The sequence below is a fragment of the Panthera tigris genome, chromosome B2, assembly GCF_018350195.1.
Source record: "Panthera tigris isolate Pti1 chromosome B2, P.tigris_Pti1_mat1.1, whole genome shotgun sequence".
Lineage (NCBI taxonomy): Eukaryota > Metazoa > Chordata > Mammalia > Carnivora > Felidae > Panthera > Panthera tigris.
Window position 1 is genome coordinate 36,872,822 of NC_056664.1, and position 26,383 is coordinate 36,899,204.

General features: G+C 37.7%; 1 protein-coding gene across 7 annotated transcripts in view; it reads right to left on the reverse strand.

The window, feature by feature from the left end:
• BTBD9 (BTB domain containing 9) overlaps nt 1–26,383 on the reverse strand; it is a 413,561-nt gene that overhangs the window by 361,880 nt on the left and 25,298 nt on the right. For 5 of the 7 annotated variants that reach the window (XM_042986255.1, XM_007085235.2, XM_042986258.1 and 2 more), the window contains exons 2-5: nt 14,623–14,834; nt 10,687–11,050; nt 9,109–9,373; nt 159–378 (exon numbers count right to left, since the gene is read on the reverse strand). In XM_042986255.1, the coding sequence (XP_042842189.1) occupies nt 159–378; nt 9,109–9,373; nt 10,687–11,050; nt 14,623–14,807 (1,034 nt within the window). In that variant the 5' untranslated portion in view covers nt 14,808–14,834. Of the gene's footprint in view, nt 1–158; nt 379–9,108; nt 9,374–10,686; nt 11,051–14,622; nt 14,835–15,606; nt 15,773–15,819; nt 16,239–26,383 lie in introns of those variants that run through there. The other 2 variants (XM_042986256.1, XM_042986257.1) reach the window with 2 other exon arrangements.

Sequence of the window (26,383 nt, forward strand, 5' to 3'; positions counted from 1 at the left end):
TTTCACTCTTCTCCCAGAACTAAACTTCAGGAGAAATGGCAAAACAATCCCAAGGAAATAAAGCATCAAACTGTAAAACCAAAGGAGATGACCACAAAATGAGGCCAATTCAATCAAATATAATGTCATTTTCTGTCCAAGTCATGTTAATCACTCACCGGCTATCTCGGTCCCACAGGAGTATCCGTATGTGATTGATAATAGATGGCTGACCTAGCTTAATCTCAATGCCAGAACGGCAGTCATCATCAATTGGGTGCCTAGAAAATCCATGATCCAAATCATAATTTTGAGTATCACCATCTAATAAGGCAGACTTCAGCTCCCCTTTTACAACCTGGGCTCCATACTTCATAGTTGCAATATTTTCTTCTGGTACTACAATTAAAAATAGGAAAGCAAGGTTAATGGTTACTTAGTAAATTATTCTATATTGTAGGGAAAAAGACAAATTCTAACATTCTAGTTGATTCTATTATGTGCATTTAATCAAAAGTGGCAGAAACAAGTCTATAGAGATAGAAGACATGGAATGTCTACGAGGGTTAAGATACCACCTACCATTTAGATTTAATGACGCCAGCATAAGCCACAAAGTGCCTAAGACTAGTGCTACGAGGAAGAAGCTGATAATAGTAGGAAAAAAAACAGGTACTAGGGCAAATAAACCAGCTCTGCAGAGTTCACTCTATTAGGAGCTTTAATTTACTATCTACAGGACAAAAATGCCATATAAGATGACCTGTACCCGCCATCTGGACATATAAAAGCAAAGCAGAGAGGTCAGATATCTGATAAGACAACAGAAGAAGACACGTTCCAATACAGCGGAGATACTGGACACGAACCCTACACACAGACATGCTGAAGCAGTTAATCTAGCTAACAACAGTATGTTTAAAAGAAGATCTATTTTTACTTTAATTGAGATTTTTAAAAACGGAAATTCAGTCTGTCATCAAAATCATTATTATGGTTATAATTAAGCCCCCTCCCCTCTCCAACACTACTAGATTTATTAAGTGTCATTTGTTCCTGGAACTCTGAAGTCCTCTATGCAAAGGCTGCTTCACAGAGCTAGAGCGTGTTTTCTAGGTGCCGACATTCTGACTGACACTCTCTGCGGAAAGACAGGAGGCAGCATAAAGCAGATGTTGAGAGCCTGAGCTTCAAGGTCAGAGTTCAAATAGGGGCTACACCTTTAACGAGGCAAATGACTCTGGGGAAGTTACCTTCTCAGAACTTCAGTTTCTCAAGAAGGCAGTATCTAGACCCAGATGTTTTTGTTTATTTGTTGCAAGGATTAAATGAGATAATGTTTGTGAAGCACACAATAAGCTCTCTAAGAAAAAACATCATCATTATTATTATGAAACATATACTAAAAAACAGACAATAATAAGAGAACTAAGTAAGTTCACAGACTGTAAACAAATACTGAATTCTCACAGTACAAGTACATCTCAACTATGTGATTTGAATAGGGGAAAGTGTGAGCTTAATTAGACTCTTAGCGAAAGGGGGTTAATTCATCACTGCATATTTCTTCCAAAATGTGGGTTTTAAAAACATTTTTTGGGGCAGCTAGGGGGCTCAGTCAGTTGGGCATCTGACTTCAGCTCAGATCATGACCTTGCGGTTCGTGAGTTCGAGCCCTGCATGGGACTCTGCAGTGACAGCTTGGAGCCTGGACCCTGCTTCAGATTCTGTGTCTCCCTCTCTCTCTCAGTTCCTCCCCCACTTGCACTATCTCTCTCTCTCTCTCTCAAAAATAAGATAAAAAAAATTTTTTTTTAACATTTTTCAAATGAAGCCAGGCAAAGGGAGTGGCTCCAGAAGATAACAATAAATGCTGCTGACAATGGGGACTGGACAGGTTTAGTTAACTTGCAAAAGGCTAAGGCAACTCAGAAAAAAACAAAAGAAAACAAAACCTAGTCAGGCTCAACCTTTTTCGTGATGAAGTGATACAGGTTTAGAATTTCCTGAGTTCTCTTAGTTCATGGTAATCATATATATGCATTCTTGTAGTCTGCTTCCAGGAGCCCTGCCTGCCACCTGCCTTGTAAGGGTTTCTGATGGGAAGACACACTTACCCCTCTCTCCAAACCCTTCCCAATAGGGTCGCCTGAGACTCAGAGGGAAGAAAACAGAGCCTGGTACGGTTTTAAAAAAAAAAGAAAGTTGGATTTAAAGTGAGAAAACCTAAGTCTAAGACTCAGGCTCTACTCCCCACTCCCCCTGAGTGAGGCCTGTCAGTCTCTATGGATTGGTTTTCTCATCTACAAATAATGCTGTGCCCAACCCACTCACTGGATTACTGTAAAGATCATACTACAAATAAGATATGCTACAGGATCATGGGAAGTGTAAAGCATTCAAACAGTCAAAAAACCCTTACCGAGGACTCAATCTGTACCAGGTACCCTGGAATGCCTCAGAAAGGAAGACAGAGATGGGCCCTGCCCTCCTGATGCCTCCAACCAAGAAATGGAGCTTTTCATAAAGCAAGCAAAAACTTCCAATCTCCACTTTTCAGTGCTAATAGTGCGTAACACTGGGTAAAAAGAGGTATTTTCTCCCTTACTGCTCAGTGTAAAATGGGGGGGGGGGTCTGAAGCCCGTTGCTGCAGACCACTGGAACCCATCTCCACCAGTTCTGCCACCACCAGTCAAGACCAAGCCAAGAAGGGGGGAACTCAAGCTTTCCGACTTAGAAATGGCTGCCACCCTTTGATTTTCTCTAAACACAAGCATCTTCTTCTCTAAAATTTATCAAGCTCGCAACAACACGCTAGGCATAAGGGTTTCAAGTGACTGTAACTAAAAGTCTAAAATGGAAATGAAAGTGCTACTGCAAGTCTAAAGTCTTCTTCTGAAGTTTATTTCAAGGGCGCTTGAGAACTTTTCTAACTGTTCTTGACACAGATTCCCTGAAAGTATCTTTCACTTTAAAATGGAGAACACTTACACAAGTGGCAAGCCTCTCATGGTGACCATAATCGGAGTATCTCACGGGATAAAAACACAACCCCCAAGTATTTGTGCGTGTCTATGTGCACGTGCGCACACCTGCACACACGCACAAGACCCACAGTTAAAGGTAAGAAGAAAAGTGACCATAAATGTATTCTTACTGCCTAATATCTATCAGTCGAGAAAAGAGCTCTCAAAAAATATAGGGTGTTAGAGATTAAACACATAGCAGGTAACAACAGTTTTCTTAACATTTGTGATTTTTGATACACTGTACAAACATGAAGAAAAAAAATAAGCTTTGAATTTCCACAGGTAGGCAGAAACAAGCCAAGTATTAGAAAGAAAAGCTAAGGAGAAATGGAGTAGGACCTGCTGCTAGCGACACAGTGCCAAAATCTGAGTGGTTCTAGGTTAATTATCTTGTGTTTTTCTTTAGTTGTGTTATGTTCTTACTCCTCCTTTATTGAACTTTCTATTACATCTAGGCTGAGATAGCTGTCCACCCCTGATGGGTCATTTGGAGCCATACCTGGTTCTCTGCCCACTGCAATCTCTTTACCTAATTCTGTGCCCCAATCATCTTCTACTCCCCAACCTGAAAACCCTGAAAAAAATGTGTGGCTCCTCCCTTCCAACACGTATGGCACTACACGTGGCCTTCTTGACAACTCTTGTCTTCCCTTGACTCGCCCCATTATCTCCACTCTCTGCAGGCCTCCTTTCCACATTTAACAGTACTGGTGCTCAAACACACCAAACACAAAACAGAGATAGAAAATAACCCCGGCAGGAGACTTTACCGAAGAGCACCGGCCTCCTGAGTCAGAGCAGCACTGGTTCCAGCTCAGGCATTGATTTCACTCAGTAACTTTAGGCAAGTTACTTATAAAGATCACAGAATGAAAACTTCTAAGAGCCGAATGGGACCTTCATCCTATTTATTTAAAGAAAAAAATTTCTAAGCTGCCTTCTGTGTGCTGGACTGTGCTGGACTCAGAAGCTCACCATCTAATACAGACAAGTGCATATCAGACATGAAATGCCTCCACAGAAGAACACTCAGGAGAGATTCTTTGTGAACCCCCCTAGTTTACAGATGAAGATACTACGAACTATAGAAGATAAATAAAAGAGGAGTCAAAGGGTTGTGAAAGTATTAAAGGTTCACTGCTGTTATTATAGCCTATATGTGACAGGTGAGACATTTTGAAATCTAGTCTAGAAGCAAGGGATGGATCCATTCAGTCACTCATTTACTGTGAAAAGTCTAGATTTGGGCACTGTGCTAGGTGCTGGAAAAACAGAGGTGAAAGGCATAATTACAGTCCTCAGGAAGCTCAGTCTTGTAGGAATCTAGGCAAGAAAAGCAAGAGGGGCAAGCTTTCTCCATCTGAGTTACTGGAAACTATAAGAAGGGTTACGTGGTACCATGTACCTACAGCACAGATTTAAACACACACACATATTTACATATCAACCAATAATTTAACTTAGCAGTCCTATGAACAGACTGACTTTTACTCAATAAAGAAATTTTGAGAATGGAAGTTGTGATAAGCTCCCTGCTATAAACATGAAGAAGCAATATATTACTGTACCTTTTCTCAAAGTCTAAAACCTAAGACATGCAATACAAAGTACAACTCAGCCCAAACAGAAAAAGCACTAACTTTCAAGGTAGAAAGGGCTCCATAAGACAAAACTAAGCATTAAAGGAATGGTTTGAGTGCTAGTAGTTCAAATACCCTAAGGGGGGGAAAATAATTTCATTAAAAATTAATTCCTTTTCCCCAGGTGTATGTATAAAACTAGTCAAAACCACCTTCTCAGGAAGACTAACCATCAATGGTAAATTAAAAGCATCCTTTGGGTACCCCCCCCCCTTTTTTTAAGGAGGAAAAAATTGCTGCAATTTGGTTAAAATCCCCAGGATATACAGCTTTAAGTGTACAACTTTCCAGAAACTAATATTAATAAACTCCAAGTAAGACCATTAGTATCTGTGCTGCCCCTAGTCCAGAACAGAACCTCTCCACAGTTCATGAAAAGTCCCCAAAGACACAGAAACTATACCCTGGGAAAACAATGACACAAACAAATTTGGTCAATAGTTTCAAAATAAGCAGAACTATTGTTCCAGAACAGCCCAGGAACAGTTCTCAAATTTTAGACCCTTTTTTCCTAACAGTGAAGAAATGTGATAAAACAATATGTTTGGATAACATTTACCTAGAAAATAACCTATATTTTTAGTATCTGATAGGAAAGTGATATGCATCCTTAGTATTGATAGTATTGATTTTGCTATCCATATAGTTAAAAAGTCTGAAAAACAGCCTGCTATTTTTTCATTTCTCAAGTTCACAAATTAGATAAAAGATTCCCAAACATTTGTATAATCTCTTCCTTGAGACCCCACTGAATTATTCCAGAATGAAGAATTTAATACTTATGAGTAGTTAAGTACAGTAAATATATCATTCCAGAACTGAGTAGTCCCTTTCATGGTGATTTCATGGGTTTATTATAACCCATGCCTAATACCTATACTTATCAGTTGGTCAATTCTAAGCTACCATTAACTATGTGAAATGTCCAAAGCATCTCCCTCCCACAAAAATGTACCAAACCTATCCTAACAGCAAATCCAGTTACAGGGTCTTCCCAACACCTCAAACCAAAGCCAGGGCAAGAAGGGGAAAAAAGAAACTTATACAAGAGGATCTGACAATGAGAACTTAGAAAGTCTAAAATTATATTACTTATCTTGTTATCTCTCCCCCGTCCACCCTCCCACACTTTAATCCAAGGCTGACCCTCAACTAGGACCACTCTCTAGCACCTCCAATCTCCACCCGGACCTCCCTCGACCTATTCCCTCTGGCTACCAAACTATTTCTCGACTGCCTTTCATCCAATTTACACACTGGACGGTCAACACATGGTACTTACTATCTTTTCAAACCTATGGCCTAATTCCCCCCGTTTAGTCAAGCTTCTGCCCAGTCTACTCAGCAACCCACCACAATTTATACCCCAAGGTTTTCTCTCAATTCTCGTTCTTCTTATATCTCAGCATCACTGGACACCTGTGACCACCCTCTCCATATAAAAGTTCTCTCCTCTGTCGGCTTCTGTAACCCTACCCCGTTTTCTTCCTACTTAATTCTTCCTTCTCTACCTTTAGCCCCTTCTCCAAGTCTCAGACTTTGATCTTCACTTCTTTCTCTACACTCTAGCCCAGGTTTCAACTCTTTCTTCACCAGTTCTGATTGCTTCCTAAACTCCAGTAACATGCTTGCACTGCTCTTAGACATTTCTCCTTGAGTTCATGCACCAAGTGTCTCCTATATGGTATAGAATATGTTAAAGGGTACAAAGATTAACAGGCCTTACAAAGATCATCTCTGCCTTCAAGGACCAAAGACAAACAAAAAATTTTAAAACAATGTGACCAGTGTGATAATTCCTACAGAGACACATAAAGATGAGGAAGAATACAAATAATGATAATATAAACAATCATTTCCTTGATTGGGCTTACAGATGTTATTTGCACGCATTATTTCTTTTTTTTTTTTTAAATGTTTATTGATTGATTGATTGAGAGGGACAGACAGTATGCAAGCAGGGGAGGGGCAGAGAGAGAGGGAGAGAGAGAATCCCAAGCAGGCTGCGCACCAAGAGTGGAGCCTAACATGGGGCTCCATCTCACAACTGCAAGATTCATGACCTGAGCCAAAATCAAGTGTCCAATCGCTTAACCGAATGAACCACCCAGGCATCCCTGCACACGTTATTTCAATTAATTCTCATAACAATATAAGGAAATGTTAAAACCAAAGGTAAAATTCCTTATGTAACTTAATACCAGGTCACACAACTAGTAAGTGACTCATTCCGGACTTGAGGTCAAACTTGTCTGGCTCCAAAGCCAGTGCTTTTTTTTCTGTGCCCAATGAAAAGGAATCTAAATCTGATGGGTCAGGAGAGAAGTCCAGACTAAGGACACCTATTTAAGATCAGTCAGTTTTCAAGAGAATGTCTGAGCCATGGTCAAGGAAAAGATCATTCAGGGAAATGACTAACATGAGACAGAACTCAGAGTACTAAGATGTTCCAGAAACCCTCAAACTCAGTAAGTCTAAAAACAAGCTCAGCATCTTTGGAGAACTACCACATTTCATCAATTCTAAGACAGAGTTTTTCTTTTTTTTTTTTTTTTTTTAACGTTTATTTATTTTTGGGACAGAGAGAGACAGAGCATGAACGGGGGAGGGGCAGAGAGAGAGGGAGACACAGAATCGGAAGCAGGCTCCAGGCTCCGAGCCATCAGCCCAGAGCCTGACGCAGGGCTCGAACTCACGGACCGTGAGATCGTGACCTGAGCTGAAGTCAGATGCTTAACCGACTGAGCCACCCAGGCGCCCCATAAGACAGAGTTTTTCAAATTTTAACATTTCTGAAGTTGAGACACAGACATGATGGTATGTCATGGTTTAACTGGCAATACTGTTTCCTTTCTTAGTGGTACATAACACAATGGGACCTCAAAACTTCTGGTTTCTTAGATTTGATAAAATATGGTTAACTTCCTCCTAAACTTAATCCTCAGATTTAAATCCCTTAAATCACCAAGATCTGATTTTTTAGAATACAAAATTTCCATCTTCCCTACTACCACTCTAGTTTATCAACCTTACACAAGTCAGACACCTACCCAGCTGGTCTCCCTGAATCATTTTTCACTATTTCAAATCAACAAGTATTACATCATGGATCAATCTTTCAAGACTACCACCATACTCATGTCTCTCTTCCTCTTGAAAATTACCTTCTGGTTGTGTATAAGCCAGATTCCAAGCTACTTTGAAAGACTTCTATGATTTTGCCTGAGCTGACCATTACAGCCTGTGTTGTTTATCAATGCAAGCCTTCTACCTCTAGCTGAGCTTTCCTGATGACGGTCCTTGAAATGTCCCACCTCGGCTCTCAGTCATAACCAGTCCTCCCCTGTGAATACACTCTGCCCCAATACCCCACACATCAAATGTTAGGATTCATCTCAGGCTTCATAATTTCCATGAAATCTCCCTCAACCCTTCTGAACCTAGATTCCCCTTAGAAGTTCACAGCATGGGCTTGTCTTAAACACTGTTGTACTGAACTTTTCATGGGAGTAGATCTTATTTCCACAAGGAAATTAAAAAGGCTCAAATGCAGAGACTATTTTGTATTTACACACACAGCGTAGTGGTTACACAGCCTACCTAGTAGGTTTGACTCTCAGCTCTGTATCTTTCTGTGTGACCTTCAGCAAATTATTTAACCTCTCTGTGCTTCAGTTTCCTCATTTGTGAAATGGAGCCAATAATGGTAGCTACTTCAAAGGGTTGTTTTCAGAATTAAATGATCATGTAGAGGGGCGCCTGGGTGGCTCAGTAGGGTGAGTGTCTGACTTCAGCTCAGATCGTATCTCACGATTCATGAGTTTGAGTCCCATCTCAAGTTCTGTGCTAACAGCTCCGAGCCTGGAGCCTGCTTTAGATTCTGTGTCTCCCTCTCTCTCTGCCCCGCCTCCACTTGCACTTGTCTCTCTCTCTCTCTCTCAAAAATAAACATTTAAAAAAATGATCATGTAGAACTATTACTGATATATATATATAAGCACCTTGTAAGTGTTAACCACTATTATATTTATTAATAAGAAAAATCACATAAGTGTTGGAAATGTAACACAAGTGTTAGCTACTATTATTATTTAGAATATCCATGTTCACAGGACCTAAAATAGTAAGTGTGTAGCACATACTCAGTGCTGATGTGATGAAGGAAGGCACGAAAGGTCTTAGCATGAGAAGCTGTTTGGGAAAGTGTCTATTTCTGACATTTTAGGGAACAGCTAAAGAAATCCATCCAGAAATGGCAAGAAATCGCTATTTTGGGGTCTGCAAAGGCTCATCAGTCTCTGGAGGAATTAAGAGGAGAACAACAGGAAGCAGAGCTGTATGTTCTTAGACCCACACACCACATATACCTGCAACTAGAGTTTTGTGGCTCGTTTTGTAGCTGAAACTCTCAGACGAGGGAGAAAACTTCCTAAGGAACGCAGGATAAGCAGGTACTCACTGAGCATGCCTCTGTAATTGAGGTCCATATCCCGGCTCTCAGATCGAACTTTAATAGCATCCAGAATGGCATCAGGAGACAACAGTCCTGAAGGCCTCACAACATTCAGAAGTTCAGTGAGGCTCATCAGAGGCAAACGCACAGCCTGCATGATTTCAGCATGATTCTCCTTTGAATTGTGCTTACACCAATTTAACAAGGCTAGGAAGATATCTTTTTCGGGAGCTGCAAATGAATCTCTTAATACGATGTTTAAAAGTGCTGTCTGAAAAGGACAAAACAAAAAATTCCAGTTATCAAGGAGCTCAACCATGTGTATGATCAATCAGCAAAATGTTACAGAACTGCAGGTATCACTTATATCTCAGCAACTCTCTTTGACCATCTTCTTTCTTTAACCTTCGTGCCATATACTCTCTTGCCCATAAGGGCTCCATGAATAGCCACGGGCATCTTTAACCACTACACCAAATGTCTAGTTTTTCCAACACATCCTCTGTGCACCTATCTTCAATAAAACAAGAAGAAAAATGGCAGCATGGGGAGCTGTCATTCCATGCAGGTTCTTCAGGAGAGTTTACATTTAGAAGTCAGTCAGCGGTGCCTGGGTGTTTCAGTCGGTTGAGAGTCCGACTTCGGCTCAGGTCATGATCTCGCGTTCATGGGTTTGAGCTCCACATCGGGCTCTGTGCTGACAGCTCAGAGCCTGGAGCCTACTTTGGATTCTGTGTCTCCCTCTTTCTCTCTGCCCTTCCCCTGTTCACATGCTGTCTCTCTCTGTCTCTCAAAAAAAAAAAAAAGTTAAAAATTTTTTTAAGTCCGTAAGATACAGCTGGAATTTAAAATTCGAAATCTTTTGCTCCACAGCATCACTGCACTCCCATATTTTTGGTTCTCAGATTTCTAGACTGACCTCCAGTAACCTTGGTGTGACCCTTGAAGACCCTTGCCTCTAAAAAGTAAGTAGGATAATAAAAATCATAGTTTACACTCAAGCCAAAATACATAGCTTTCAAATAGGTTTTTTCATGTGAAATATTCAGGTTCTAGGACGAACACAAAAAAGGAAAGGAGAGACAACCACCAGGGTTCAGAGAATGATTTTGAGCAAAATAATGTGACTATTTTTTTCAGCCAGCAAAACAAAACAAAACAAAACAGCAGTGACTTAAAGACATCCAATGATACATCAGATCTCTTTTATGAATTTTCCCTCCCATAATACGGAATTATTAGTTGCACTCTCTGTTGGAGAAATACAAAACCAAAACATAGTATGCAACACCACAAAGGAACCTATTTGACTATCATCACACTGATGATACCGCTCTGTAGCACAGTCTCTTTTACACTTAGAACCTACCAGAAGAATCTTAAAAAAGAAACCAAAAGCAATTTGCCTCTCTTTTATATGATCTACACAGAGTCTCAGTAGCCAGAGGCAGGTGGCTAGACAGATGACCTCTTCTAGACCGATGATTTTTACTTTTTTTAATCTCAGTCTATTGTTCTACTCTTACAGCACAGATCTAAATTGTACAGGGCATGCCTGTTAAGTTCTTGCAGATGATGACACACCTTAGAAAGAGAGAGGAAGCCTTCACTTGAGAGCACCTCCTGAGCATTTCTGTCCATAAACAAGCAGCACATGCAAGTTAACTTGGGAAGTGAGTAGAGGCTGGCAACATCAAAAGTCATGCAGACATTCTGAATGTTAAGTATGGTGCAGAGATACTCAGAGGTAGAGTCCTCCAGCTCTGGAAATCCATATTTATGAGCTAGGCTCAGAAAGTCCAGCAACACCTCCTCCTTCTCATCTGTCAGCGTTGCCCGCCCGGTGTAGATGTATTTTAGCAGCATTGTGAATGCTTCTGCAGTGGTGTCTTGAAGAGGGATTTCTGCTTCGGGCTGAGATTCTCGCATCCCACCATACAGTAACGCTCTGCACATGAGAGAAGAAATGCGTAAGGAAAGACTCCAATAAGATTTGCCACAATATCATGAAACGATGGTTAGCAGCATTATGCAAACGTAAATTTGTTTAGTGACACAAAGATTCAGGTGAAGAAATGCATAGTAATCACTTTATTTCTCTAAAGGAAGAGAAATTATTTATATAAACTATTTTGGATTAATTCCATAAACAATTGGACTAATGAAATTATCTTGAGACCTCAAATATGTAATAAACATTCATTAAACAGAAAGATGAAAGTACTCTTTTGAAAGAAACAGCAAAATCCGTATAAACATATTAAAGGTAGATAAGGATGTTTAAAAAATAAAAATCTGTAGGAAAAGATATAATCAGATAAAAACAATTACAGACACTCAGATGCCATTCTCCCCTGTCAGACTGGCAGAAATTAAAAATCCTGTTAACTATTCAGTGCTGCAAAAGCAATAGAAAAACAAGTTCTCTCATGCACTGCTTTGAGCCTATAAATAGGCACCCTTTTGGAGAAAGTAATTTAAGTAATCTGTTAGGACTCAATTCTAGAGAAATAATACAGCAAAGCAAAGATATATCTTAAGAATGTATACTGAAACAACGAAAATGTTGAAAAAAAATTGTAAATGTCCATCAACAGAAATGCACTTAAAAAAATGGATATATGCATTCTATACAGCTATTACAGAGATAAAGAAGATCAATATATACAGTCTTGGAAGATGTCCAGGATACGGTAGATAAGTCAAGTTGTAGACCCACATGGGTTGCATGGAAAAAAGCATATACCACATAATTACACGTGTATGCACATAGGTAATGGGGATATATCTATTTATATTGAGAAAAATCAGGGGAAATTCATCTTACACTATTAACAGAGGTTGTCTCTGGGGAATGGGATTAGATGGCTGGTAGGGAAGGACTTCCATTTGTTACTTTATAAATTAAAAATGAAACTGGTGATGGGATTATGGGTGATTTAACTTTTTTTTTTCTCCTGTCTTTTCAGTATTTTCCAGATTAAAAAAAAATCCCCATATTATTGCTTATCTGCTCATCTAAAAAATGAAAACCAGACAATCCAGTCAGGCAATGAATTTGAATTTCTACTTCTATTACTACAGGAGGAATAATATGAGCCAGTTAAACCTCTAATCCATCAGGAAAGAAAGGGCAGCCAGAGGAGGACCAGGGAGGAGTGCAGAAAAGGATAGTACAAGTGAGAAAGGAAATGTGTAAAAGTGAAAACAAGACAATAAGGAGGGGAAAAAGAGACTCCCCCTGCTCCTAAGATTCTCAGAGCAGGACTAGCATTTCAAGGGTTCCCTCCATACCTGCTGGAACTTCTCCCACCCTCCCCAGGCCAACTTGGCATTCTGGCTTGCCTCAGGGCAACAGCTGAAACCATCCAGGCAAAGATTCACAAATATTCTGAGCATACTTCTTCACCCGGTTATATACTCTGCCTAAAAACACTCTTAAAGGTTTTCATTAATCCAGAGAGCACCCCACCCTGACCTTAAAATTACTAGATTAAAGAATACTTTCCTAGGGAGGGCTCGCCAAGACTTACTCCCCCTGCAGAGTGATCCATGGTATTTACCTAAATTCTCAATACTTTAAAAGTGGTTTTCATGGGGCTCCCTTAGAACACTAAATATGAACCCCCAACTTGTGAAAAATCCCCTCTTGTACAGTTAGTTTGTCCTTATGTGGGAATTGATAGGCTTTATGACAACACTAGGGCCTCTCTTAAATTTCCTTTGCATATGAACAGTGTCCGCAATGAGAATCTAAGACAGCTTTGGTAATGACTCTGAATTGAGCCTAGTGAGCCATCATAGATTATAAATGTTTAATATCCACAAAGAGACACCAAGAACAAGTTCAGTAAGCGAGGGGAGTACATTCCATTCATTCAAAATGATCTTCAAATTTCTAAAAGTATGTGAGTTTCTTTTAAGAATATCCTGAACATTTAAAGGTACCCACACACAGTTGTCTCAAATCATCTTTGAAAGAAGAGAGGCATATAATATTAACAAATATAAAACATAAGGCTGAAAAGTTCTGACCTAATAAGGAATGGTCTCTCAAACACTTTAATAGTAATGAGTGGACCAAAAGTAAGAAAAGGGACAGAAACACAAAGGAAAAGTGTGCAGAGGATAGAGGCTGGTAACGAATAATGACTAGACCAAGGCCAGCAGTCAGGGTTGAGCTGACCACCAGCAGGGGGAGTAGGACAGTGTGCGCTCTCTTTTCGAAGCTCCTGGCTTTATCGACAGTGGCATTTTATATGTACAAAATGGAATGCTCTAAAAATGTTTAAAATGTACTAAACGCGTTCTAGATAAATGGTAAATATTTCCAAGAGACTCACTTCACAACAGTGTGTGTGTGTGACTCTAGATACTGTTCTGTTGACTTACTTAACTCTAATTGTAAAAATCAGACTACAGTTTTCACTAGAAGGTAACTGAAATTTTCTCTAAGCCTTTGGTATCTTAATTTTTAGATATCAAGTTTCCCAGGTAAATCCATGATTTTATGGATATGGACTCCATGGACTCCAAGGATTTATCAAGGATAAATTATCACTCAGTCTATAATTCAGTGGTGATTCCCATTTAACAATTATTAGGTAAAATGTAGAGTCATTAGAGCTTAGCTTAACAATCTTAAGCCTGGAAGCTAAAGGTCTGAGTAACAGACAACAGTTATGTATAAGGAGGATTAAAAAAAAATTTTTTTTAATGTTTATTTACTTTTGAGAGAGAGAGAGAGAGGAGAGAGAGAACTTGTGCGAACGGGGGAGGGGCAGAGAGAGGGAGACACAGAATCCCTCTGGGGAGGAATCCCTGGAGACACAGGCTCCAGACTCTGAACTGTCAGCACAGAGCCCAATGTGGGGCTCAAATTCACAAACCATGAGATCATGACCTAAACTGAAGTTGGACACCTAACCGAATGAGACACCCAGGCACCCCAAGGAGGATTTTTTTACATTAGTCCATAAATATTTTGCTTAGTTTTAATTCTAATGTAACTATGAAACTTCCTTTCAATAAATGAATTCCCTTTAATCTAATGGGATTGCCAAATGCATATCTTAGAGATAGATCTGTTGGGTTACCTGAGTCTCAGTGGTCTGAAACTAAGAGGTATACATATTTACTAGCAAGTCCAGAGGTCAGTCTACCCACACAACAAGAAGCCTATCTGCCAATAAATCAATAAATCAGCTGAAGTTCAACTGTGAGAAGCAGGTGAGGGCAACAAAGATTCAGCCTGAGAAATATTCTCAAGACCTTGAAAAATGGTTGGTGTGAGACTGTCTAGCCTGGAAAGCCTTCTATCCCACTAATTCTCAGATGGTTTCTGAAGGAAAAGGTGATTAAAAAGTAACAAAAAGTCTACAAAGATGGAATTCTTACAGATGCTGAATTGAAAGACTGCTAGAATTTATTGTTATGCTTTGTTACATATTTTTCATAGAGTAGAAAATACCAGTGTTTTCCACAAGTAACTTGAATCTTCAAAAAGTAATATACACTTACCGAAAATATTGGCACCTCGCTGCTAAAATTACCCTGTGGGCAGGAAAGCGTTTCTTTTCCACAACAAATGTGACGTCGCCATATTCTTCCCCTATCAGCAAGGCACCAATATGTTCAGACAAAATGTGCACATGATCAATTTCACCCACAGCAGTAAAGGGGCGAAGAGGGTGACTGTTACTCATCTTGTAGAACAGGTGATAGTCGCTGATCTGTTATATAAAGGAGGGATAAGAATTAGTGGGGGAGAGGGAAGTATACTTAGAAAATCACATACCACAAACATAGCTAAGCAAGAATTTAAAGTACTTTAAAAAAATTCACATGAGAGAGATTTTATCATTACTGGTATCTTTATCAACCAATTTATTCTGGGAAGTAATTGAGCCTGACTCCATTAATTCCATTCCCTTCAATGTCTTATCACACTAGGAAAACAAAAATGCCAGGTCTTCCAATACAAAAGAACTTGGAGCCATCATATTCTAGAAAACTATGCCCAAATACAGGCCCCTTATTTATCAGAACCTCAGGAAAGGAAAATCAACAACCAGAAGAACTCCTCTTTATAGCGTAGATCTATTCAATGAGGTAGGGTATCACTAACTACACCCAGTTGAAAAGTCATCCAGGCATATATCTAGACCTAAATCACAAACAGAATAAACTAAGTCATCAGATTTCAAATAATTTCAGGGATTTTGGTCTGAAAATATCTTAAATATTTTATAAAAATCATAATCTTCTAGAGTCACAAAAATAACCTGGCATTAATGAAATCTTAACCCTCCCTCAAAAAAAAATAACCCCAATATTTTTCTCAAGACTGTAATTTCTAGTATAAACTTGCAGCTCTGATAAGATTGCTTACCAAAACATCATTACACTTCAACTTATTTATAGGCACTTCTTGCTTTTGCATGCAATGCTTTTCTACAGATGTAACTGAAAATCAAAGGTCTGAAACATCATTAATAGATTTACCTGTTTGAAAGGGGAGTTATGTTCTTTGAAAGCTAAAAGTGTTTATATTCTCCAATCTCTCCAATATTTGCAGGTACAATGTTTTTAAGGGTAAGTTACCCAGCAAGTGAGTAAGAGCATTCACTGGCATTCAGGTGCCCAAGGTGGAGATGTGGCTGACAGCTCAGCCTCTATTGCTACCCTTCTAATGCACCAGAGACTAGGGGAATGTACCTTCTTCACTACACATCCACACCTTCTTGAACTCTCCACTTGGACCAGGATTAAAGCTTAAGCCACTCCAATCTTTAAACTTCTGTATCTAGATCCATTATTAGCAAGGTGTACAAAAAATGGCCTTAATCCCCAGATACTGCAGTGAAAGATCCTCACAGACCAGGTTCCCCAGTTACTTGCTACTCCATGTTCACCCCCAGCAGACAGAGCACCAGCAAGGACAGCGACACAGAAGGACATGGAGGATGAGTGAGGCAAGGAGACACCTGCCCCAGGTAAGTGGACAAGTTCCTGGCCCCTTATCGTAGCAGCATCAGAGGGCTAACAGCATAGTTCCCTAGTTGCCAAGGCAAATTCCTCTTCTTCAACTGCAATCTCCATTTGAAAGCCTTAAAAACTGAATCATCTCCAGTCACCTGTGTATGAAAGACCAAATTCAGCTTGAGCGTCAGCAAATAATGCATGATTTGATTGTTTAATGCAAGATACAACAGTCTAATAGAGGAGTTGGCAAACTTTCTGCAAAGGGTCAGATAGTAAACATTTTAGGCTTTGCAAGTTATACGGTGTCTATACAGATCACTGAAGCCAAAAACAGCCATAGACAGTAAGTAATGAATGTGCATGGCTATGTTCCAATAAAATTATTTACAGAAAGGGACAGATAGAACTCTCAAGACTATAGTTTGCCAAACCGTCCTCTAACATATGATCAAAGATTGTACTCTAGACAAAGGATCAGACTGTTTTCTAGTTTTTGATTTCTGGCTGGGTTACCCAATCAATGTTCAAAATAACATGGTTATTTTCTGTGTTAGCCATGAAATTGTGGAATCTACTGGGAGCTGACTTCAAAATCTCACTCCTCTTCAACATGAATTCTCACATCACTATCCTATATTTCAGGGATGGTGCATGGCTCTAAACAAAACAGACTCTTTCTCTGCCTGAACAAATGCTATGCATATACCAGTGACTATATTCTCTGGTATAATATTCTCTTAAAATTTTATCTAGGTCATAAGTGAGACTAAGTGACTATTAATGAGAAATGACTGATTTTTGGTTAACTAGCACAAAGATAAATTTTTAATTCTTCAACTGATATATAATAAACATTAACATTACATTTATAAATATCTTAATAGGTTCTCCAGATCTGTACTTCTAATACATACAATTTCATTTTGCTAAATTTATGGTTTAATTATGCTTTTCCGACTATCCACTTACTACGGAATAAATACAATTTTTATTAGCCATGTAGAAATAATTTAATTAGACCAGAGATTGTCAATGAGCTTACACACACTGGAATCACATGAGGAGTTTTAAAAAAGGGAGGTGGGGGGGGGGTGCGGAGAGATGCTTGAACCCTACCCATCAGAAATTCTGATTCAATTGGTCTGGAATGTGGAATCACTTTCCAGAAGTTGATTTTAATGAGCAGGCCGAAAAGGAGCCACTGATTTAGACTCTGTTGTCGTATGGTCACATAGCTTACTCTGATGCACAAATATACAAACAAATTTCTGCTGAGAAAGTTCATTGAGGGTTTGATTCTGTTTTGAATCTTACTGCAAAGAGGCAAATGATTCTAACAAAATTACCAACGCCACAGCTTATAAACAAAAAATATTTGAAAATATTTTTGCCCAAAGCCCTAGATTATTTACAAAGTAATAGTTTGGGCCCACCCACCTGCATTTTAAAAGGCCTGTTTTAGAAACATGTACCAATAAAGTTAATTTTTTAAACTGCCGATTTTAATTTGATAAATAAAATGGGGACAATGTTAAAGTTAATGGAGCAAAACTGTTTCTTGACTTGTTTCTTAAGCTTTAAACCTTATTCTGCCACTATCGACATATGTGATCTTTGACAAATTTTCTAACTTCAATTAGACTGTTTCCACACCTGTAATGACATGGTTACAGACTTTTTTAAAGTTATATTTTATAACTCTGCTACCGCCTTTTAATATCAGTGTCTTGGCCTGACATATGAAATCAACTCTGTGACTCAGCATTTGATTGTAACTCATGACTGTGATTTATTACAGCCAAAGAATACAAAGCAAAATTAGCAAAGGTTTTGAAAAAGCATATGGGACAAAGTTTGAGAACAAGACATAATCTGTCAAGGGTCCTCTCCCAGGAATCTGCCAATTCCTCTCCCAGGAATTACATGGGACATGCTTAATGCCCCCAGCAACAAGCTTTGACAGCACATTAAATGCTGCCAACCAGGAAGCTTGTTAGAGGCTTGATGCCCTGGGGATTTATAATGGGGGCTGTTCCAATAGTAAGCCCCTGCCTGGCATGTATCCAAATTCCAGACTCCCAGAAGGACTAGAGTTCAATACAGACCATACTGTTTGTACAAACTGCTTAGAGTGAGCCACTCTTATCAACTGGTGGCAGGAACACTTTTAAAATCTAAGTTTCCATCTAGATGCCAGACAAGGGCCAACCTTGCAGTTCAGTCCTTCTATGTTAGACATTTTCTGTATAGTTCCAGAAACAATGAGAGGATCTAATGATGTTAGCAAAAGCAATGAAAACAAGGAATTTAAAAGCCTATCTGATGTACTCCTTGAATCTTAGATTTGGCCTGGAGAGAGGAATACCAAGAAAATAGCCTACCTTACCTGCCCAAATGTATTCCTGACCCTGGACCTCCCATTATGCCAGATCCAAATAGTTTTAGGGACAGCTTTCTTCAAAATTTCAAGCATCAGATAATTCCAGTGTTATTTAAACAATTCCTACACATGGGAAGAAGTAGTTTTCTGCTGCTTCTTACGAAGCCAATTTAACCCTGACAGGAAGATGCGACCATATCTACAAACTCAAAAACCATCATAAATAACAAAAATCCTATGTAAAACATTAGAAAACAGAATTAAGCAGAACAATTCATGACAGAGTAAGTCAATTCCAAGAATGACAGACGAATATTAAGAAAAATAAGTCCTCAAATTAAAAGGCCAAAGTGGAAAAAAATCATCATATAATTAGCTCAATAAAAGCTAAAATATTTTTAAACAATCACTACTAAATTTATTTTTAAAAGTTCTAATTGAATAGGAATAAAAGTATATTTCCTTTTATTAGGATACTAATACTTCCTTAACTTGATACATACATATAGTTTAACCGTAACGGATATAAGTATCTAATTAATAATAAAACACTAGAACCATTCCTAGAAAGATCAGAAATAAGACAAGGATGTCTACTCTTATCACTATTAACATTTTTCAGAAACAAAAGACAATGCAATTAATTAATCGAACCAAGTGAAAGTTAAATGGATTAGAAAACAAAGGGGCAAAATAATCACTATTTGAAGATAATCTGATTCCCCATATGAAAAATCCATGAGATGGAACTGGAGAGTGTTATGCTAAGTGAAATAAGCCATACAGAGAAAGACAGATACCATATGGTTTCACTCTTATGTGGATCCTGAGAAACTTAACAGAAACCCATGGGGGAGGGGAAGGGAAAAAAAAAAAAAAAAAGAGGTTAGAGTGGAAGAGAGCCAAAGCATAAGAGACTCTTAAAAACTGAGAACAAACTGAGGGTTGATGGGGGGTGGGAGGGAGCGGAGGGTGGATGATGGGTATTGAGGAGGGCACCTTTTGGGATGAGCACTGGGTGTTGTATGGAAACCAATCTGACAATAAACTTCATATATTGAAAAAAAAAAAAAAAGAAAGAGGTAAGAAACAATCTTTGAATTGTAACATAATTTTAAGAAGTCTGTCCTAACATGTTCTTATTATAGACATAGTTCTAAGGATTCTCTCTCCTCCGTGCACTTTGTGCTTCTATGTTAAAGAACCAGAGAGTGCATCAACATAGTTTTTTTTAAATATTTTTTCTGAAATCATCTCTCCTTTTGAAATAAATAATCAAATTTAAAAAAAAGAAAAATCCATGAGAATCAACTGAAAAAAGATAAAGGAGGAATCAACTGAAAAAAATAAAATCAACTGAAAGAAAATAAAGGAGGTTCACTAAAGTAATCTCAAAAAATTATTATATGAAAATATATAGCATCCTTCCACACCAAAACCACCAGCTAGAAAATATAAAGAAAAAGACTTGCAGTTTATAATTGCAAACCCATCCAATACTTGGGAATAAATTCATAGAATAAGTAAATTATCAAACTCTATAAAAGAATTTAGGAGAAATAAATGAAGAGACATACATTGTTTGGACATAGAAAGATTCAATGTTTAAAGAGATCTATCACCCCTAAATCACCATATGAAAAATTCTATTGTACTTTAAATTGTGAACACAAAATGTTTTGAAACCTCAAAATTCAAGAAAACATTCTTGGTAGGGATAACACAGTTAAATAACAATAATTTGGTAAATGGGCACGGACAAAAAAGTTGACACTGAGAAATAAGAATTTTATATTTATCAAGAGGTGTTTCAGGTTGAGAAACACAGTTCTAATTAATACAGGAATTAAAAGTAATCCTGATCACAATCACAACAGAGTTTTTAAATTAAGTTGGGATAAAGGAGTTCATCTGGAAGAATAAATATGAAATTTGGTGTGTGTGTGTGTGTGTGTGTGTGTGTGTGTGTGTGTGTGTGTGTATTCTGGAAAAAAAAACAGTGGGGGCCCAGCTTAGTGGATGAGAAAGCAAATCATAAATTAGAGCAATTAGAACAATGTCATATTAGAGACAGATCACTGGAACATATTAGGCCAGAAATAAACTATACACAGGAATTCACTACAAATATATGTATACACACACACACACACACACACACACACACACACACAGCATTTCTATTCAGTAGTGGGAAATATGGATTTTTTTCAATAAAAGATGTTGGCTAGCCATTTGTAAAAAGTAACCTGGATATTCACACAAGAACACAAAATTAAATGCATAAAGATGTCAACCTCAGCACTTTCTGTAACAGTAAAAAATTGGAATAAATGTAAATGCTCATTTAAAGGTAATTAGATAAACAAATAATGGTAAATCTATAGAGTAGAATAGTATATAATGATTTAAAAAGAATAAATTTAGATACCATTGACATTGAAAAAAATCTGAAATATATGTATTTATGTGGAAAAAGGCAAGCTGCAAAACAGTACTAGAGTAAAATGTTATTCTGTTAAATAAAGTCTTAAAAAGCAAACGTCAAATTGTTAAGAGTTATTAATAACCCAATGGATCAGGGTTAATTAATGTGAAAATTTTAAATAGTGCACTACATAGCTTTGTAATGTTTAAAATTTTATAAGATTTTTCATTTATGATAAAACTTTATACAAATATTTCAGTAACTTTGGCCACTAAAATTACAAAATAAATTAGTTCAGGTATGAGACAGCAAGTGTTTTAATTTGCCACAACGAATAGTACCTGATTTAGCGACTAAAAACAGTAAGCAGAGGGACTATATATTATCTCTACAGATGAAAATTAATTAACAACTTGGAGACAAGGACAAAAAGTTCATTACACTAAGACAGACATTACGCCAAGGCAGGAATGATTATCAGATACCTGGGTAGCATGGCCTACTAGGGCACTGTATCTGATATATCCCAACTAAAGGTCTTCACCTTAGAGGTTTTCAGTTCGACTTTTTCTAGACTGAAGGCACATTGTTTCAGATGCAAACAGTGCTCTGAGATTTGCTCCTGTTGACAACCCCAGTCTAAATTTGCTGACGTTCACAGGATAAGGCAAGGGTAATCTATTCACTCAAGCTGTTCCTTCAAGGTGGGAGGAAAGAGAACAGGAAGGCAGAGGGAATACAGACAGACCTACTAGAAGAGAGGGCAAGAATACCACCACTAGAAAATGGCACCATTCGTGAGAGCATATAGTTACTATGATTAATTGAGGGTTCCAGGACTTCATATGGATTTATTTACAAGGGATTGTGGTATAGAAACAACACTCTTTTTCATGGTTGGGTAACTTTCATGGGTTCAAGTGCATTAAAAAAAAAAAAAAAACGACAAATGCAGCAGTACTAATATTCTAAGGGTTATTGACTGTTTACTATGCAATAAGAAACCCACACCCATTTGTTCAAACCAAAATAATAAACAATGTCCATCAATAAAATGAGATCACCATGTGTCGTTTTTAACACTGTAATGTTATAATTACTTCTTAAGGAGTCTGAAAACAAACAAGCCTACCTAAATATCAGTTTCTTTACTTAAAGCTCACTTCTGAAAGAACTGCTTACAAACTTTTAAGAAGGGCTTTCCACCACATTTTTTAGAATTAAAGTTTATTTTCCAGTGTTTAATCAGGACATAGACAAAGAGCAAACTTCCACCAGGTGGAGATGCCAAGGAGCCCTTGAATGCTGTATAAATCCCCCTGGGAAGCCCTGTTGGCCCCGCCTATTTCCTGGCTGAAAGGCCTTTACGGCTAAAAAGACCTTCTGCTCTTTAATTACAAAATATAAATGATCTTTCTCTTGAGGAAAGCGATGGCATTTACAAGCATATGGTTTAGCAATTTCTTTCTGCTCTTGGTACCCATGTGGTGTGTAACTTGAAGTAGTATTCCTTAAACTTTAAATTAATATCGCCTGGGGAGATAAAAGATATCCTGTCTGCATCTTAAGCACTGTCAAAAAAATCACATTCTACTTTCTCATGGGAGGGATACCTCACTTCTTTTGATATATACTCTACCCTTGTCATCCAAAAGTCTGAATAAACAGGTGTAGACTGCCCATATTGGTAGGTGTAACCTTGACTCTGATATTCTGCAAATCTAATCCTAAACCTTGTAGAGTCCTGTCACTGGGGCAGTAAGGGCTGTGTGAGCAGCACAACTGTGTCTCACAGGCATTTTCTGGCTTCAGGATGCCCGAAACGTCTTTCCCTGGGAAAGATGAAATGATTTCTAACATCCAGTCCCACTCCAAATTCCTGTCACTCTATGATTTTATATGTTTGTAAATAAATGTTTATGGATATACACAGTTTGGAATACTAAAGAACTATATTATAACAAGACCATTTAACAAGATTATTTTATCGAAGTGTATATAACTCCATTTACCAATTACCACATTGATTCTCCACTTTGTCAAGGGACAAACTAGTTTCTGAATCTGTATATGATTCATCTGATAAAAGATTTATTGAAGAAAAAAATAGGTTTATTGAGCTCTCTTCTATGATACAGGCCCAGTGCTAGGTGACAGGAACACAAAGATTAATAAAAGATAAAGTTGCTACCTTTGAAGAACTCACTGTCTGCTGAGGAAGCTAGGACCTCGGAAGGCAAATAATACTAATTCTAGAACTAGCAAGCCATGATTTTATGATGTTCAGAAAGTAAAATACAGCCATCTTCTGTAAGTACCACACTAAAGCAACCACAACTATGCTAAACAGGTTATTAAATGAACAGGAACTCAGAAAATTATGTTATATCCCTGTATCAGAGTAAAAGTTAATATTCAAACAACTGGCTACTACTTTTCTCCAAAAAGGGATGTTCACATCCCAGAGCAAGTACAATACAAGCCATAGGAATTTGGTGAGAAAGCCTTAACGCTTCTACTGACATTCATTTTTAACCTAGAAAAATAAGAGGGAAAATTAAGCTTTAGTAATATTTAATATGTAGATGAACATTGCCTTCTCTCATGATCTACATGTCAAAAACACTCACTTGTCTAGGATAAATAAGCATCTAGGGAATTCAACAAAGACATACGGCTCAGGAAGTATACTCATTTGCTCAAGTAAGTATCAGGTTTACTTATGCCTGCTTATGTGAATTTTCCAAATGTTATCTGGTTTTTAATTAAATTATTGCTCACAAAACGACAAATAGACTAAAAAAGGTTCCTGCAAGGAAACCGCTGATTGAAGATAATGGAACAATGCCAAAACAACAAGTAAATGCCCATTATGATAATTCTACTCCTAGTAATCAGATTTTATAATACATCCTAGAGATCTAATGCATACTACAGTGAATATAGACAACAAATTGTATTATAACCATCAAACTTGCTAAGACATTAGAATTTAATTACTGCAACTACTAAAAAGAAATGCTAATCATGTAACATGATAAAGGTGGTAATTACGGCTACAATGGCAATCATATTACAACATGCAAACATATCAGATTAACATGTTACACACCTTAAGTCTATATGATGCTATATGTCAAATATGTTTCAGTAAAAAAGTGACCTCCAAATTTGAAATAATCAAGAAGATCATTTGAAATATACACTATTATTAACAATGAACTTCCAGGGGCGCCTGGGTGGCTCAATCAGTTGGTTGAGCATCCTACTCTATTTCGGCTCAGGTCATGATCTCAGGGTTTGTGGGACTGAACCCTGTTTTGGGCTCTGAGCTGACAGTGCAGAGCCTGCTTGGGATTCTCTCTCTCCCCCTCTCTCTCTGCCCCCTCCCTGATCATACTGTCTCTCTCTCTCAAAATAAATAAACTTAAAAAAAAAAACAACAACGAACCTTCATACAAAACGCATTAAAACATATGTTGAACAAACATTGGTTGAATGCTTTAACCCAAAAATAAGTTTAAAACAAAATTATAATCTAGTAGCAAATTAACTATTTTGCAGTAGGACACAGAAAGTACCTTTTACCTAATAATAATGGTTATGATTTACAGTGGACTTACTATAAGCCAGGCAGACTCTTAAGTATTTTATACACGCCATCTTATCTAATATTCAAAGAACTAGCTTAGGAAAGTACTGTTTTTAATTCTATTTTACAGATAGGAAATTGAGACACAGACAAGATTAGGCACTAGTCCAAGGGCACAGACAATAAACAGCACATCCAAACCAACGTCTGTCAAAGGCCTGAACTAACAAGAGCTATGCCACAGTGACATGGAAGAAATCAGAAATGACTCTATGATTCCTGCCAACTAGCTTCCCTGACCAGCAGTCCTCAAATTCTTTTCAAGACACCCTGTTTAGATTAGGTAAAATATGCCTTGGCTGATAGAATGAAGTGTCATTTTTCAAGCCAGCTTTTGGAGATTACGTACACATCTGCTTTACTAATATAGGGAGAATAATTCAGATTTTAACTGAATGTAGTTAAATTCTAATTACTGAAAAATTACAGACCAAGAATATTGTTAATACAAATATGCATCCATGTACAGTACAGGGTTAAGAGAAAATCTATAACAAACTAAGCTGACAATGATACAACGAACAGCAATTTATAATAAAAAAACAAGAATAGAAACAACTGTGAAAAGTACAACCAACCCAACATACACTGATAATATGGATCTCTCTGAAAATGTAAAATAATTCTAACTTAAGCATGTTCATACATGGAACAGGAGCTTTGCAATGTTGCTACAGACTACACAGTAGCCAGAATTATTAGCAGAATATAAAATTGTATACCTGAAACTAAAATAACACTGTATGTTAATTGTACTTGAATTAAAAAATAATTTTTTAAAAAGGTACTGAGAGCACCACGGCATTTATCCAGATATATATTAAAATACTGCTAACATTAAAAAAATTAAAATCCTTTCTAGACTCTAGTATTATGCTAATGTGGGTTTATGAATGCCATTTTGCATACCCTTAACACTTCACTTGGTTGGTTTTTAATAAGTTGCCAAAGGATATATATAAATGAAAGACTATGAGATCGACTGACACTTGCCAATATTTTTTGATCAGGGCTCACCAGTAGCCTTGGCCATTTTTGAGAAGCATTCTCCTAGATAAGGCAATGCTTCTGGCTCAGTTTGGCAATGATATCTAATTTTGTGGTGGTTGGGGGAACCTATTCTATTACTCCATCACAAAAATATCTAAGATTCCCAAGGCAAAAACAGCCTAGTATATATTTACAGTATTAATTTTATTTTCTGTCTTCAGTTTCTCTGGCTCCAATCTCTAAAACAATCTTTCCCAAATACCTGCAAACAAACAAAAGCGTTTAAATCAGCTATCCTAGAACAAAAATATCAAATGACCCAAGGGAGCTTCCTTCTGTTGTTTTAAAGTTTCCCTAAATACTGAAACTTCTTCTTTCTTCCCTACAAAGTACTTTCTTAAGCTTATGCTTCAGAAAAGCATAAGGTGAAACTTACTATCAGATTTTATTAACCTAAGTTCTGAATGTTTACCCAAAGACATGCATTATCCAGCTACCAACTTCCCTCAGTCTCTCAGGTCATGTTTGTTCTACTGTTTAAGCCCCTATAAGGCAACCATCTAAAAGATGGGATGACTTTTGGGAATGACAAGTCACAGGCTACAACTCTAAGAAGTGACTATCACTTATACTTCTCAGAGTTTATATAAACATCATTTTTCAGGTGCTCAGTCTTATTGGTCCCAAGTCCATTGAAGACTGCATGAACTGTATGCTGGGAGCAAAAAAATATATATGCACCTAGAGCCAAAAAGCAATGAATAAGTCATGATGAGTGCAGAGGTTATTAGTTGTAATAATATTTGAAAATACAGGACAAGCCATTTCTGTTTAATTTCTTCAGTGG